Source organism: Branchiostoma floridae, chromosome 13 (assembly GCF_000003815.2).
Source record: "Branchiostoma floridae strain S238N-H82 chromosome 13, Bfl_VNyyK, whole genome shotgun sequence".
Classification (NCBI taxonomy): domain Eukaryota; kingdom Metazoa; phylum Chordata; class Leptocardii; order Amphioxiformes; family Branchiostomatidae; genus Branchiostoma; species Branchiostoma floridae.
Window position 1 is genome coordinate 4,683,858 of NC_049991.1, and position 16,243 is coordinate 4,700,100.

A 16,243-nucleotide genomic window follows, 5' to 3' on the forward strand; every position below is an offset into this window, starting at 1 on the left:
TGAAGATGTCTTTCCTTGTATATACCGTGCCTCTATTTAGAGTCAATTCTTTTCTTTATCAAATCTTTTAAACTATATTCATGTATGCTTTGCATTACCTATCATACGGTACAACAAAACTCGCTGACCCCGTAAAACCTTACATGGCCGGATCCAAATACCGCGTGATCCATCATCTGTTGCTTTTAGTTGCTGTTTGGCTGAACGGCTAATTGATTTGCACGCAGTGGGCCGGCCAGCTGCTCTCTACGGTGAGACGTGCATCTGGTACAAAGCACAGTTTAGTCAAAAAAGGAATCTTAAATGACGGTTTAACCCAAAAATGAATCTTACAAAATTCCCCCGTTCAAGAATGGACTCCAGTGCACCCTATGTGAATTTTCACAATAGACCAGTCCAGAAATACTCCCACTGACACCATGGCCTTTTGAATAAGAAACCAAATCCAAAATTGAATTTAGCAAAAAAGGTCCCAGTGCATGAAAAGGTATAATAGACCAGTCTAAAAACACTTCCACTAAAAATTTAATTTTGAATCATCACCCGTTCAAAAATGAATTTGAAAAAATCCCCCTTCCGTGTGCAAAAAATGGACTCTTCCATGTAAAGTAGAGCAGTCCAAAAATACATCCGCCAAAATAAGACTTTGACATAATCACTGAAGTCCAAAAAATGGATTTTTTAAAAAGCCCCCTCTATGCAAGAATGGACTCTTCCAGAACACCCATGTAAAATTGCAAATTAGACCAGTCCAAAAATAACCCTACTGAAAGACTTTGACAAACTAGAAGTCACCAAAGTCCAAAATATGAATTTTGAAAAATCCCCCTCCGTGCGAGAATAGACTCTTCCAGCACACATTCTGTAAAATTGCAAAATAGACCTGTCCAAAAATACATCCACTGAAAGACTTCACCAGTCCAATGATGAATTTTTAAAAAAGAAATGAACCCCTCCGTGTAAGAATGGACTCTTCCAGATAACACCGGGCTCGCTGATTGGCTGCCATCCCCCCCCCCCCTTTAGGATATAGATTCGGGCTAAGTGATTGGTTACCTATCTAATTAGATTAAATAGACATATATGCCAGTAGGTGCAATCTGCAGCTGGGGGTCAACGACCTTAAGGTCATTGACCCCTCTGGCAATTGGAAAATGACAAAAAAATCCCCAAATATATCATTTTGACGTAGTCTATGACAAAAATTATACATGTGTCATTTGAATAAATATCTAGTGCACCCTTTTACCAAAATTTAGGTCATTTGGTTTTAAAACCAGAGCACAAGAGCCAAAAGTTTACTTTTTGGTCATAAAATGGCCAAATAATCGTAAAATTAAGCATTTTGTTGTACTGTATGCCTCAAGTGTTATTGAATCCATGTGCGCACATGTCTAGGGCACTCCTATACCAAATTTCAGGTCATCCGGTTCTAAAACCAAGGTACAGGAGCCAAAAGTGTCCTTTTTTGGTAAAAAAATGACCAAAAAATCGCAAAAAAAGCATTTCCTTATACTGTACACCAAACGTGATATTGAATCTATATGGGGGACTTATCAAGGCACATCTGTGCCAAATCTCAGCTCATTCGGTTCTAATACCAGGGTACAGGGGGCCCAAATATACAGTTTTGGTCTTAAGATGACCCAAAAACCTTAATAAAATCATTTAAGAGACAGATATGGGAAAAATGAAAAAAACGTCCGAGGGTATTGGCCCACTCTACCCTTGTGCCAAATTTCAAGTCATTCGGTTGAGAAACAACGGAGATACCGTGTTCTGAAGATTTGACAGGAGAAAGAAAGAAAGAAGAAAGAAAGAAACATTACGAATACAATATATTTCACCATACCTATGGTATGGCTGAAATATAATGACGAAAAGGTACCAGAATAGAAAATATAATGTGTGGTAAATTGTAGCCTTGATTGTACTTGACAGTCAAAGTGACACTACTGAGTTCTTTGAGGCCATGACCATAGTTGTAGAAGTCGTTTAATAGTAAAATTTGCGGTAGCCATATGGCTGTAGTTTTCAACTAGGTGTTACCAGTCCACCACATATAATGCCACTTTTTGTGGACCTGTTGAATATAGAAATAAAACACCTTTCTGCTGTGGTACCATGTTTTGTCGCTTCAATACTTGTTTATAGTGTCTATTTTGACAATTTGGCTATCGTTTTAAGCGCTCTTGTATTAAACTATGAGACTTCAAAAGATGCCATCCATAAGATTTTACTTGCTGTCGCCTTACCAACACTTCCTTGCCAGATCCGCTTCGGAGCTGTATCTCGAAGTTGTGCACGTTCACTTCCACGTGATCACAGAAGGCCACCCGCTGGCTCTTCCCGCTGCGGTGAACGTTCCGTGCCTCCACCGTGAAGTCGGCGTGACGCACCAGGACGTACTTGCACGTTCCTTGGAAGTCGTGACGGCGGTTGTCGAAGGTGATGTAGTGAGGATCGCCATACGCCTTGCACTGACCCGCTGTTTGAAAATCAATAAAAGTACAATACAAAACAATGTATATAAAAAGGACGGCAAAATGCATTGTTCAGTGACCTACAACTTCGCTCTGCTCACTCGGTGATTTATTTCTTCCTTGATGTCATTTAGTCGATGTATTGATGATTGCCCTATCCTTGCAATGACCCGCTGTTTGATAACCGACGAATTGAATTAATACAACAAAAAACGGTGACAGAACGCATTGTCAGTGGCCTACAATTACGCTTCGGTCATTCGATGAAGTGATTATTGCCACATGCCCCGCACTGATTTGCGATGAGATAATCAATGAAAATACAATACAATTCAACGAACATTTGAAAAAAATGGCCTATAACAACTCTTAGCTCACTCGGTGGTTTATATCTTCTTTGATATGTTATTTCAAACAACGTTAACGCTGCCGACACCTTACATGTTACGATTCCTGCCAACTTCCAAACATACCGCCGGCTTTTCTGAATATGTTAATGTTGACAAGATAATATTCAGAAAACTTGTAAACGTAATGAAAAATGATACATTTAAATGAAAGAAACTTACGTCTGCTTGGACATTTCAAGTTGCCTAGACACAGCGGGTTCACAGGTGGTTCTTTTGCTGAAAAAAAAATTTGAAAGAAATAACAGTTTATTGCAAATTCCTCCCCGAGGGCTATTTGCAGGTAACATGGTGGAGACAACAAACAAACAAACAAACAAACAGTGTGGAACAACAAACGTGTTTGTTGTTCAGAAGCAGGATGTGACTCTCAAGTTGCTATTCCTGTTGTTTTATGATTTTTGTTATGTTATGAAAATAGAGCCTACAATTTACGGATGAATAATCTAAAAGTTATTTACCCGGTCCAAAATGGTCCGAAATTGAATTCATTACCTCCTCGATTGTTTTAACGTGTTTTCGAACCATTGGGAGAACTTTTAACCCCCATTCGTACATGTCATATAGCCGATTCATTTGCAGACTTGGGGTACTGTTTTATGTACATGTATCTGTCCATTGAATTTCTAAAGCTAAAGGTGCACCGCGGAGGGATAAAGTTTCAAATTACGTACTTTCTCCTCCCGTGATACCCACGCGGATGTAGACGTGGTGGCCCCCGTCGCAGCCCCATACGCGGTTAGAAGTCGCGCCCACGTAGACTTGAGTCAGGCTTCCACCAACCAGTCTCCAGGCTGTACCCTGAGGCCGTTGGGCCGTTATTCCTGCAAAAACGTTTTATAATTGTTAGATGGGCGAAACACAGGAGAATGCGCAGAGATCCCATGATGCTTAGCGAAGATTCTTTCGATGTGTATGAAATCCAAGATGGCCGGCCTAATATAACACCAGAAAGCCATAAATGAATCACACTTGTTCTGACAGAACAATATTTACACATTAATGATGATAGCAAAACCTGCATTGGCTTAGTTCTAGTCCATGGACGCCGCCATTTCGTTTTCCAACTTCAAGGGAAGAAGTGCATGATGGGAAAAAATTTAGCCATTTTTAAAGGTTGGCGATAGTTATAGGTTCGCCATAGAAATTTTTGAGCGTGCCGTTGCGGTTTTGTCGAATGATTAATCTGTTGGTGGTGGCATGATGCTTTTGGATGAATCCATTTTGACATGAAATGGTATGAGGGTGTTATTATCGTCTTGTTTCTTACCGATTCTGATGAAGACTTGTCCGATGGCGCTAACTCCCCACACCACGTTGTACCCCACGCTGATGCTGACCAGGGAGCAGCCCGTGACTTGGACCCACTGTGTTCCAACCGAACCTGTGCCTCCATAGGTGCCGCTGCGGTACCAGATTGTACCGCTAGATGTCACTGCCCACACGCCGCAGTGTCCGATTGATACGTACGATAGACCACGTATGGGCGGCCCACTCACCTGCGCCCACCCCGTACCTACATGTATAATGATCAACAGTATAACGTGATCAAAACGTTACTGTTACACAATAATGTACTAGTACTAAATGGTATTTCGAGGCAGAAAGCAGCGTAACCAAAGCCACTCTTATTGTAACATTTCAGACCATTTGTGACATCCAAGTTTATGCAAATGTACTCGTACAGATCTGCACACAAAAGAACCCGTGCAAGCTACAATACGACGCTATACTATAGTCTGGTAATTCACGAACATCTCATTGTCCACGATAACCTGTCAACGTTTAAGATGTTGTTAGCCGCAAAACAGAACAATAACTGAGATGTTTACCATAGACGAAATCAGAGAAAAGTGGTAGATATGGCGCAGGTAAGACAGAGAGAATGCTAAGATGGCTAGGACCTGTCCTGCGAATGGGAGAGAAAAGACTAGCGAAGAAGATCCTTGATCGAATGGAAACCACTGTGCAGAATAAAAGCAGGAGAAGGCCAATATTGACATGGAGATCAAATGTAGAGAAGGACCGTAGAGCTACTAGAAGCTACTGGTATAGAGAAAAGCACAACGCTGAGATAAATAGAAAAAGACGATCCGATCAGGATGAGTTTACGTGTTAAGGCAAGGTGTTAAGATATGTTCTGTGTCATATCAAAATATGTAACACACGCACCTGATTGCCTTGCTGCGGTTACCCCAGTCCTATAGTAGACTGTACCGGCGGTTGTTGCTCCCCAGACGTAGTATCCTGACACGCAGATTGACTTCAGGGCCCTGCCTCTGATCTCTGTCCAACGCGTGCCCTGTGGACGCTGGGCCGTGATGCCTGGTATGATGAAATTTTTATCGCAAGTTCAACACATTCAAACTAGATAACAAACGAGCAGCTGCAGTTCCAACAGAGATTACTAGAGGGCAATGATGGCTGTAATATCATTATAACTCATCAGATGAGCCCTATAGACCCTGGGATATGATGCACAGTAGACACAGTGTTATCGCAAGTTAACGATTTCATCAACACATTCACACCAAGAAACTAGAAGCTGCACTTCCAACAAATATTGCCAGAGGGCAATCCTCATTGTGATATCATGATAAGCTCTGTGATGCTATGTGTCGTTATACCTAGGACACATTGTCACGCTGTCTGACTCTGGAAAATTTGCACAAATTCGTAAAGCAACTTTGGCAGCCTAGTAAGATACTCGCTATAATACTATCAATATGCTCGCTGTAATACTACAGTCACATCTGGAGAAAGGGGCCCTACTGAATAGTTTAAAGGCTGTTAAATTCCACTTTCGGGCATATCCCTAATGGCCCCGTTGGACACCTTTCCATATTTGGGAATGGCCGGGCCCCAGAGTCTTTTCAACTCGCCGTTAAAATCAGCACGGGACCCGGCGGCGAATAGATGCTGTAACTTAATCGTGCATGCGTACCCCTGCCGTATCCAAAAGTCCACCAACTGTAGAGCCCGGCCGGGGTTACCTGTGACCCCGACGGTACCGGTGCAATTGTGACAGTAGCATCATCAAGTAACGAGAACAATGGTACGTACCGATTCGCACATAGACCCTGTACCTAGCGGTGACGCCCCACACGATGCCCTGGCCGGAACTGATCTGCACAAGCCCGACGCCGGTTACTGTCAGCCACCCCGTCCCGGGGACCCGCTCGTTGCCGTACGTGCCCACTCGGTAGTAGACCACTCCGGTGGGGTTCACGCCCCAAACGCCACAGAATCCGATGGACACGAACGACAAAGACCCTCCTACCGTGTTCCAGCCCGTTCCTGTGGTAAAAGAAAAAATGGTTCCGACAACAACAACAAAAAAAATGCACTAAACGTTTCCATTAAAAGTAAAAGTGTTCATCATGAATCAAGTTAGTTCAGTGTTACTAATATTTTTTTTTCATATGGGAAATCGCAGAGACCCAAGTACAACATTAGAACACCAAGAAATGTATAATTACGCAGCTTTGTCATAAACGGGGTGACAGAGAGTGAGATAAAGTTAAAGTTACGATTTCAGTATTTAGTCTGAATAATATGTATTCACGTGGCGCATCACCGTCTTGTACTCTGCCAAATAAGGGTATATCAACTCGTAAGGGGCGGTATTACCCTACGCGATGGCCCAGTTCCAGTACATACACACATACATACATACATACATACATACATGTATTCACTACATACATGTAGAATGTGTACAGTCGAGATAATGCAATTTTTGTACTTACCACCAATTTCCACCGAAACTTCTCCACCTATTCATATATGCAACAGAAAAAGTAAAAATTACTTCAAATTGTGATCTTGACCAAAAAGGTTTCTGCCTTTGAATATCAAATCAAGCAACTACAGCATTATCAACATAGTTTCTATTATGTCATATCAGAAACACATACAATTGAAATGCAAGTGCATTTGCTCGTATGATTGACTATTCATTGTTTTTCAGTAAGACATATCCTGTTGATAAACGTACCTGTCTGTCGCTCACACTGGATACGTCTGGTTGGCAGACATGTACAAATCTCGTTTCCTGATTTCCAGACTTCGTTTTTCTGGTGAAAAAAAGAAACGGGAAAACAACACAGCGCAGTTTTAAACTACTGTCAACGTTAGTAGATTTCACAGCGCAAGTAGATACATGATTACTCTGTTACAAGAAAGTGTAAGAGGCCATGAGCATTAGTACATTGACGGTTATTCTATCTCTTGTAATCGCCAGAGACTAGACAGTGCCGTACAGGAATAAATACATGAAAGAATGAATAAATAAGTGTAACGCTAGTTCACCTTTATCCACGGGGTAACCTATATCCGTTGTTTTTAAAAGCAGGGTATTCAAAGATATCAAGTCGACAGACGGTGGTTTCAAACTGTGGAATTTTGATAATATCGTAATTAGAAACTACCATCCATCGACTTGATATCCCTAAATACTATGTTTCTAACAACAACGGATATGGGTTACCCCGCGAATAAAGGTGATCTAGCGTTACATCAGAGCCCACCAATCTTCATTCAAATAAGGACTGGTAAGGTTAACCCTATTAGTGGGTTTACATAATTGTGTTTATGCATTTATCAAAGAGTTTGCTTCGCTCACTCGGTGTTTTATTCAATGATTATAGGATCATGACACGGCGGGCTGGTCATTGAACTTTGAATGTATTACTGTAACAGTAACGCAAATTAAGTTTATCAAAGGACGCTCAGCAACTGCCTACAAAGTCGTAATGATAAAATTACAGTAGTAACCGAGTAACACAGTTGCTTAAAAGTTGCAATAATCTTATTTAAAATTTGACGCACCTCATAGAGATTCCCGTCCTTAGAGCACCCACAGCTGCTTAAAGGCACGCAGTGGGCACCGCTGAGCACATAACCGTTATCACAGACACACGACTCCACGCAGTTCTTCGTACAGGGCCTCGGGCCGGAGTCTGCGCATGTGCGGGGGCAGGGAGTGGCACACTGGGAGTAGTGACTGTGAGGTGGACACGGCACCGCTGTGGAAAAAGAAGTGGAGTAGATTTTAGACTTTAAATGAGACATTTCTATTTCTATAAAAGAATTCCAAGTAAAGAAAGTAAAGCTATGTATTAGTACTTAAGTTGTACCGCGTTCATTTGTATTCGGCCCAATATCATTAAGTAAGACAACGTCAAATTATGCATTTTCTCTAGTCAACCGGTGCAATGGCCGTAGAGTGTTCACCTTGCATTCGGTAGGTTGTGAGTTAAATCCCCGACCGAGTCATACCAAAGACTTTGAAAATCACGGTGCATGCTGCTTTGTCTGCTTAACACTCGGCATTCGAGAAATAGTATGGAAGTTGGCCAAACACACCACTACCAGTGGACTAGCTCGGGCCTGCTGTAGTGATTCCACAAAATTGCATGGCGCAGGGATACTGAAAAGAAGATGGGCGCCATCTGGTGCAGGGAGAACTTTAACTATTAGTCTGGTCACAACTAGTGTACAAACCACAGAAGCCTCTCCTCCTCCATTGCTGTGGTTTCCCTCCCGCTGATACGCATGCGTCAGCGTACGCCTGTAAGTTCTGACACAGCACTAGCTGGTCGCCCCGGTACGCCGCCATGTCGAACACGCACGTCTCCACGAACTCCGTTGGACTCACAATGGAGTTACAACTCTGTAGAACAGAAAATTGAAGAAAACATAACATACCTCCGTTAAGTATCTAGAGTGTTTGCGATTCTTTCAAAATACAAAAAATAATACAACCATACTCTCTCTAGCTCCCTACTTTTGACCATGTCTTCTCCCTGCCAATCTTCATGTTTCTGTCATCCTCCTACGGCATTAGCTTATGGGGCCCTGCTATCTCATGCCCTATCAGTGGTTATTATGATTGTCGCCACAAACTAGCTGTCAACTAATCAGAGAATAGGCTTTTCTTGGGCTTTTCGTTGTTGCAAGCTGTCTCGCAAAGGCCACTGGGAAGCTATTAGCCAATCATGTTACGTATTACATGGCTCCATCCTCCTACGCCCGATCCCCAACGGCTGACTGCCCATATAAGGGCAAGCTCATTAATATTTATAAGTAGGGCGGTCTCTAACTGGTCTGAGTGCACAAGATAACAGAGGTAAACACAAGGAGTTTTGACACGACTATGGTCCCTCTGCGTAGGAGAATGGTTTCTGTTTGCCTGAAAGAGTTTCCAGTCACAACTCGGGAACAAACTTGGACCAGGGCCAGAGAGAACAAAGCTTAACACACCAACACAAACAAACTGACCTAAAATGATACATCTGTTTGTTAGTAAATTAACAAAAGAATACCAATGCTGGAAAAACGTTATTTGTCCAAAGTACCGCAACGTAACATTTCGGTGTTGATAGCAGAAATGAAATGGATTATTCTTTTTTGAATGGAAGATTGTTTTTACTGGAACTGGCTGTTGAAATGGACCCATATGGATACCTAGAGACTCTTCTATAGAAACTGGATGATGAAATGGACTCACGTGAATACTCTTCTATAGACAAAATGGTATATTATACACTGTTTTGACGTGATCCATTCAGCCAATTATTTACTACAAAGCAAGCTTTGCTGGTTTATAAATGGAGCAAATTGGAACAGAAGTACGTTTTTGTAGTATTTGACGTACCCGAAAAGGTCCGTTTGCAGCTTTGAGAAGTCCACACTTGCTCGGATGCAGGTATCTCTGCCGATCAGCCGGGCGGATGTCGTTTGAGTCAAAATTGTCCTGAGGTCTTGTGTCCGGGCAGCTGGAATAGAAAGATTTCAGTTATATTCTTACCTCTGAAAACCGCCTTAAAACACTGCTAGAGATATACAGGCACTAGGTCAAATAGCTGAATGGTATGTTTCAACTGAGCATCGTTTTTTAATGTAAGATCGATGACACCATGAGGAGGGGGTGATGGCAGTCATCGTCATCTCTCACCCTTACTCAGCAACCGAGACGGGGAGTGCCATAGGCTTCTTTTCATCTACATTTTGCAAGTTTACTATAGAATCACGTGGTGTGAGCTGACTGCGTTATCATGCTAGAAGAGACCTTTCGTCGGGCGAATGTTAGTCACTTGCAGCTTTCTAGAGCTTACTCTAAGAAAATCTAATTAACGTTTGATATCTTAGAAAACAAAGCAAGATAAGTTCAAGTCATACGTGTCGTCATCAGGAGCGATCCAACTGTTTCCGTACAGAAGGGAGGTGGAGGCGACCTGTCCTCCCGGCATCAGGTTGTCGTCGTTCGGCTGGCCGTTGTAGTTTCCGCACATTCCACTAAGCTGGAACATAAAATTCTTTTAGTAATAGTGTATGGTACAGACTACAGACTTCATAATTGATTTCAATACAGCCGGATACAGGCCCTTTCAATCTGATTCCGTTGAAGATTTGTAACGTAAGAAGTCTGTGGATGGCGTAAGTAAATCCACCTCCTGAGGCTCCTCGCGCGAACGGTTGGTTCATTCTCTTACGCAAAGGCGAAACAGAGTCGTCAGAGGGACTCCATCTGTTTTCACCTCTGCTTGCCTGAGGTTAATATATGGGTACCGGGGGCGTCGCCACAAACCAGCTGCCAGCCAATCAGAGAACAGGCGATGAGAGAGCTAAAGCTGTCCCGCAATGGCCGCTGGGAAGCTATCAGCCAATCATGTTACGTATTACCATGGCTTTGTTTGCTCACCATGCCGACGCCCGATCCCCAACGGCTGACTGCCCATATAAGGGAAGCTCATTAATATTCATTAGCAAGGCACCTCTAATAACCGAATACTGTGGATGAGTTGTCAGGGGTGATATCATAGGCTTTGCCGTGATTGTCAACCCTGAGTGTGAGGATGGGTTGGTTGGCCGGAGGGGAAACATGAACTTAAGCGTGGACTGACTCCCCTGGCCAATTTCCCGATTCTTTTGCCGAATTCTACGATCTCCGTACCCGTGTAAATAGGAAGGCCTGGTGGAGGCTGGTCAAGTGATGATTTCATACAACGACTTCATGTAGTCTCAACTATGGCCATCCTCCTAACACAGGGACATCCAACGGCAAAACCGCCTGTCTAGATGCACCCCGCTTTATCAACCGTCACCCTTTGTTCCTATGGGCGTCGCCACAAACCAGCTGTCAGTCATTCAGAGAATAGGCCTTTCAGTTTTCAAACGGGATATCGCATATATAAGGGCAAGCTAGTTCATATTTGTAAGCAGGGCGGTCAGGAACTAAGGGTGACGGTTGAGAAAGCAGGGTACATCCAGACAGGCGGTTTCGGCGTCGGAGGTCCCTGCGTAGGCTAGGGTCACAATTGGCCCGGTGCCCGTCAGGGATGTAGCCCCGGCCGGGCTCTGAAGTCGGGCGGACACCGGCTGTTTACCGACTGTCGTGGTCACAATCAAACGTTGCCTTCGCGCTGCCCCATGGGGGTCCCGGAGTGTTCCGACGGGCACCCCGTCATTTTTCTTTAAAAAATTTCCACCTTCCTAGGTTCGTCTCCGGCAGACACCCGTCAGATGTTCTGACGGTGTCCTGTAGTCACCCCTGCGGGGTCCGACAGGGTAACGTTTGTCTCTCACAGCCCGGTGGGGCAGTTGTAGGGTCCCTGTCGCATGCCCTGCGAACAACGGCAGGGAACCAGGCAGGCTCCTGGTGGGCACTCTTTAAGGGGTATAAAAACAAGCATTGCCTGCATTCACTTAAGGTAGTACATCATTGAACTTGGAGTACTGGTGCGGTACGTCGGGGTCCGTTCACTGCGGCACGGTTTTTTTCGCCAACTTTTCCTCGCACTGACGTACGGCACTGTTACGTTTCTAAACTAAACTAAATAAACATGTTATTGGAATTTTTAATGTCGGCGGATGACTTGCCAAACTGTTGAGGCCTATATTTGTAAAACGAAAAAAAATGGCTTATGGGTCCGAATGACTGCAAGTTTGGCGTTCCGTCGGCCAATTGCAGAGGAAACGTCCTTCTTCAGCCAAACATCTTTCTTCAGCTTGTTTCTATAGTCTGGGGTTGTAATATCGTAAAAAACATAGAAGCTTTCTATGAAGGAGGCTATCTGTTCGTCCTGCTTCTCAGTGATGCAGCCTATTATGTGGTCTGTTGCGTGGTGTGTTGTCCTATCCCCCTCTGTTCAGCCCTTGTCTGCAGAAGTTTCTGTTACTGAATTCTTCCGCCTGCCTAGTGGGTTAAGCGCTGTTTCCCCTGGTCTTCTCCTTTCCCTTGGTATAGCGCTATGCACTTAACTCCACTGTAATACGAGAACTGTGTGATACGTGTAAGTTCACGGCTTTTGTCCTTTCACGTGATCTGTGACGTCACATATTTGACCCGGTGTTACGAATTACACACTTTTATTCCGTAAACCTGGTCTTTGACGTAACGAATTTATTCCGACAGACTGCCGGCAACCTGGGGTCCCTCTCGGTGTTGTCACGATTAGGTCGCGGGGTGGTTGTACGAGCGGGTCCCTGGTTCATTTTAACTCAGACTTAAATTGAACCAGGGTCCCGACCGGGCCTCAAAATACCCCGGCAGCCGCGAGGTGTCCCACAGGGCAACGCAGGGGTCACGCCCGAAAGTGCCAAAAAACAGCCCGTGAATTGCCCGGCAGGGCCCCTTTTTCGAATTGTGACCTAAGTCGTAGGAGGATGAACTATTGCCTGTAGCCTACCTTTCCTTTGTAGGAGGCTGGAGCCTTGATCTCCACACGGTGGTTCCCGTCGTACGTGAGTGAGAAGCAGCGGTCCGTCTGGATCATCACGTTCAACCCGCTGATGGAGATGGAGACCTTGCGGTTCAGGCAGACAGGGAGGCTTCGGCGGTATCCATTCACCTAGGGAAAGGTATGGAGAAATTCAGTTAAACCTGGCCGGGCAACCGCCTGACACAGGCAATCATCTGCCACAGGCAAAAAACTGGAACAGATAACCACATGGGACAGGCAATCAACTGGCACATGCAACCATCTGGCACAGGCAACCACCTGGGACAGGCAATCATCTGGGACAGGCAATCACCTGGTACAGGCAAACACCTTCATCAGACATCCACCTGGCGCAGGCAACCACCTGAATCAGGCAACCACTTGGCAAAGGCAACCACCTCACAAAGGCAGCCACCTGACACAGGCAGCCACCTGACACAGGCAGCCACCTGACACAGGTAACCACCTGATAAAGTAAACACCTGGCAACCATTTCGGTTCTCAGTTCACACTGCTCTCAACAACTAAAAATGACTGACAGAAGCACTCATCTTTGAACCCAGCTGCAGATTTTCGTAGGGGATGGTCACCTACCAATCATCAGACTTATTACTGGCAAGTAAACTTTATGGAGAAACCACTCCTCGAAAACCGGTTCTTTTGAGTGGTAGCTGAGAACAGATTTGACTGCAAACTATAAGGGTCAAATGCAGCCGCATTATGGAATATTGTTGCAAATTTGCCAAGCTGAGGCCATAGGTATGAAAAGTACTTTGAACTTACTAGGACGTCTCTCCCGCCCCCGCTGCGAATCTGGATCTTGTACCCGTACACGGTCACCTCCACACGGTCGCAGAAGGCCACCCGCTGGCTCCGACCGGGACGGTGGACGTTACGGACTGCCACCGTGAAGTCGGCGTGACGCACCAGGACGTACTTGCACGTTCCTTGGAAGTCGTGACGACGGTTGTCAAACGTAATGTAGTGAGGATCACCCCACGCCAAGCACGTACCCGCTACAAGTAGAATGGATAAAAGAAAAATATATTGTTATGAGGTGATGACTATGATATTGTACTACATGTACTTCAAGCTCTAACTGTTAGACTGATGTGCTCCCTGGTCACGTTCGTGTTTTTGTACGCTGGTCCTGGACTCTAGAAACTCTAGAAAAAGAATACAGGCAACAGAGATAAAGTGATTCAGCACGACTGAAGGAACACCTAACAACAATAAAGAAAAGAAAACTGAAGTAGTACGGTCAGAGAGAGGGGGAGTTAGAGAGAGCGAGACGGACAGACAGGCACAGACACCGAGGCAGACAAAGAGCAGCCTCTACCAGGCTCCGTGGTTCGGTAGCCTAATTGTAGAAATTGGACAAATAGAGTCAATAGTATACTAGGGGAGTCAGCCGGCCGAGTAGGACCATTTTCCAAACTACGTGACTCCCCTAGCGTACTATTGACTAGCCTCCATAGCAGGCTCTCTATGGCCTTTTTTTGGCACTTTTGCTGGCCATTTCTTTTTGTACTGGGTCGCTGGTTGCTGGCCTTTTCTGACAGCCGGCCGGCTAACTATGGACTCTATTTGTCCATTTTCTACAATCAGACCACCGAACCACGGAGCCTGGTAGATCGAGGCTAGACCAAGAGCTGTACTTTCCGCAACGTCTATCATATACTACGGCAGTGCATCGTATTCCAATACAAAACGTTAGCTAACAATACAGTTATTAGCATCATTATCATTCTTACTATATAGATCATTATTATTACTTCTACTATGTTATTTTATCACTGAGTTCATGTACTTGTAGATAGAGAACATGGACACGTCAACGTTCCGGAGGACTACCACATTTTCGACTTTTCACACTTTTTCGGTACCGATATCAACTTCCAGTAGAGAATTGTCTAGAGATACACCTATGAGTCTTTAGTAAAAGAAATCATGATAACAGATAAAAGAAAAAATCATACGTTTTGGTGTCTGGCACGATAGCGGACCCAGGCATACATGATTGACAGGCCCTGGTGGTACTGTTAAAGATACAAGATACTTTTAGACGTTGATTCCTGGAATTTTTGTATTCAAATGATAAAAATCAGCAATAAATTCAAAAGACTGCTTTCTTAAAGATTACATTCTTATAACTGTTGGAGCACTTATTCATCAAGTGCAGGTATACAATATGGCTAAACTGGAAATACAAATTATAAGGGATTTATGAAAAAAGGAACTAAATCTGCATAGTCCAAATGCGCAATCGGCTTCATGTTAACAGCTTATATTATTTCACTGTGGTAAAAAAAAACATTTAAAACGTTTTGCAAAACTAACGCAAGGTCACATACCTATAGGTCCACCTGAAACGTAAAGAGAAAATAAACATATCATTATAATCATGATTTTCAATGTCTTCGCTATCAAAAGATTTAAAAGACATTTTCAATGATTTGCCAAAGCATCAAAAGATTTTTTTCTTAAACACATCTCCAACTACGTCTCTTCAGTGTCATTGACGAAAGATAACGGATGGTACCTGAAACGTCTAATTGTTTTCAAAACCACATCCAGTTGCTTGAGTATTTGCTATTTGGAGGATTTATCTTAATGTCAGGTTGACCATAACAGTCCGGTCTAAATATGGTTAAACCTGTACACCAATGACTAGACACTGACCTGTAATCTTGTAGACTGCATTTCCCCATGGCCCTCCCTCGCCGTCCGCTGCACAGGTACGCGAAGGCCCGTATTTCCTGTACGTGTTGAGCGCATTGGCAGACCCAGCACACCAGCCGCCATCTTGTACAGCAAACACGGTGAAACCACGAGAACGTGCTACCTGGTAACACTTCTCTATAGCGTTGGCTCGTGCCTTGTAGAAGCCGTCTAGGCGTGCATCTGTCCTTTCGAGTGTGGGAATGGCACGGTTCCATGTGTCCTTCCAGCAACCCAGGCTGGTGTATCCACGGTTTCCTGTGTGAGGAGGGGAGACGTGAAAAGTAAGTTGCGCAGCAGAAGGTTAAAAATTAGACCTTCTTAATAGTGCGAACTTGAAATTTTCTTTGAAATCTATCTGACGATTTATTGTTAGGGGGAAAGGTAAGATTTCCCATTTAGTCAAAATTTGTTCCGTTCAGCTGTTAACGGTTAAGTTTGTGTAAGGACAGGTATGAGTTGATGGGTCCCGTGGAGGGATACAGGGAAAATACAGGCAAATCACACATTTATACCACTACAAGGTGCATAAATGTGAAAATTATGTGAATTTTCTGGAAAATTCTATGAAAATGTGATATGATGTGATATTATGTGAAACATTTTGAGGTTCAATAGCATCACATTTTATCACATAAGTTGACATATAATCACATAGAATAACATTCACGTCACATTTCTGAGGGGTGGCACAGAAATTGAGCTTTATGTGAAAAAAATGTTATAAGTTTACATCACATTTTTTCACATTTCCCCAAAACGGTCTTGAAGAATCACATTCTGAAATGTAAAAATATGTTACCTAATGTGACATTGGTTGTGCAGCCATTATGTGAAATAATGTGACTGTCGATACACGTCTCGACCGGCTATACTTATGTGATTTTTATGTGAAAAGGCTCTTGAT

At 43.8% G+C, this 16,243-nt stretch overlaps 1 protein-coding gene across 1 annotated transcript in view; it reads right to left on the reverse strand.

Moving 5' to 3' along the window:
* LOC118429374 overlaps nt 1-16,243 on the reverse strand; it is a gene marked incomplete in the record, with an annotated part of 64,220 nt that overhangs the window by 27,887 nt on the left and 20,090 nt on the right. The window contains 13 exon segments of the mRNA XM_035839853.1: nt 4,195-4,406; nt 5,063-5,215; nt 5,954-6,187; nt 6,640-6,666; nt 6,888-6,966; nt 7,721-7,917; nt 8,396-8,564; nt 9,549-9,669; nt 10,073-10,194; nt 12,583-12,744; nt 13,399-13,631; nt 14,970-14,981; nt 15,298-15,594. Coding sequence (XP_035695746.1) covers nt 4,195-4,406; nt 5,063-5,215; nt 5,954-6,187; nt 6,640-6,666; nt 6,888-6,966; nt 7,721-7,917; nt 8,396-8,564; nt 9,549-9,669; nt 10,073-10,194; nt 12,583-12,744; nt 13,399-13,631; nt 14,970-14,981; nt 15,298-15,594 — 2,018 coding nt within the window.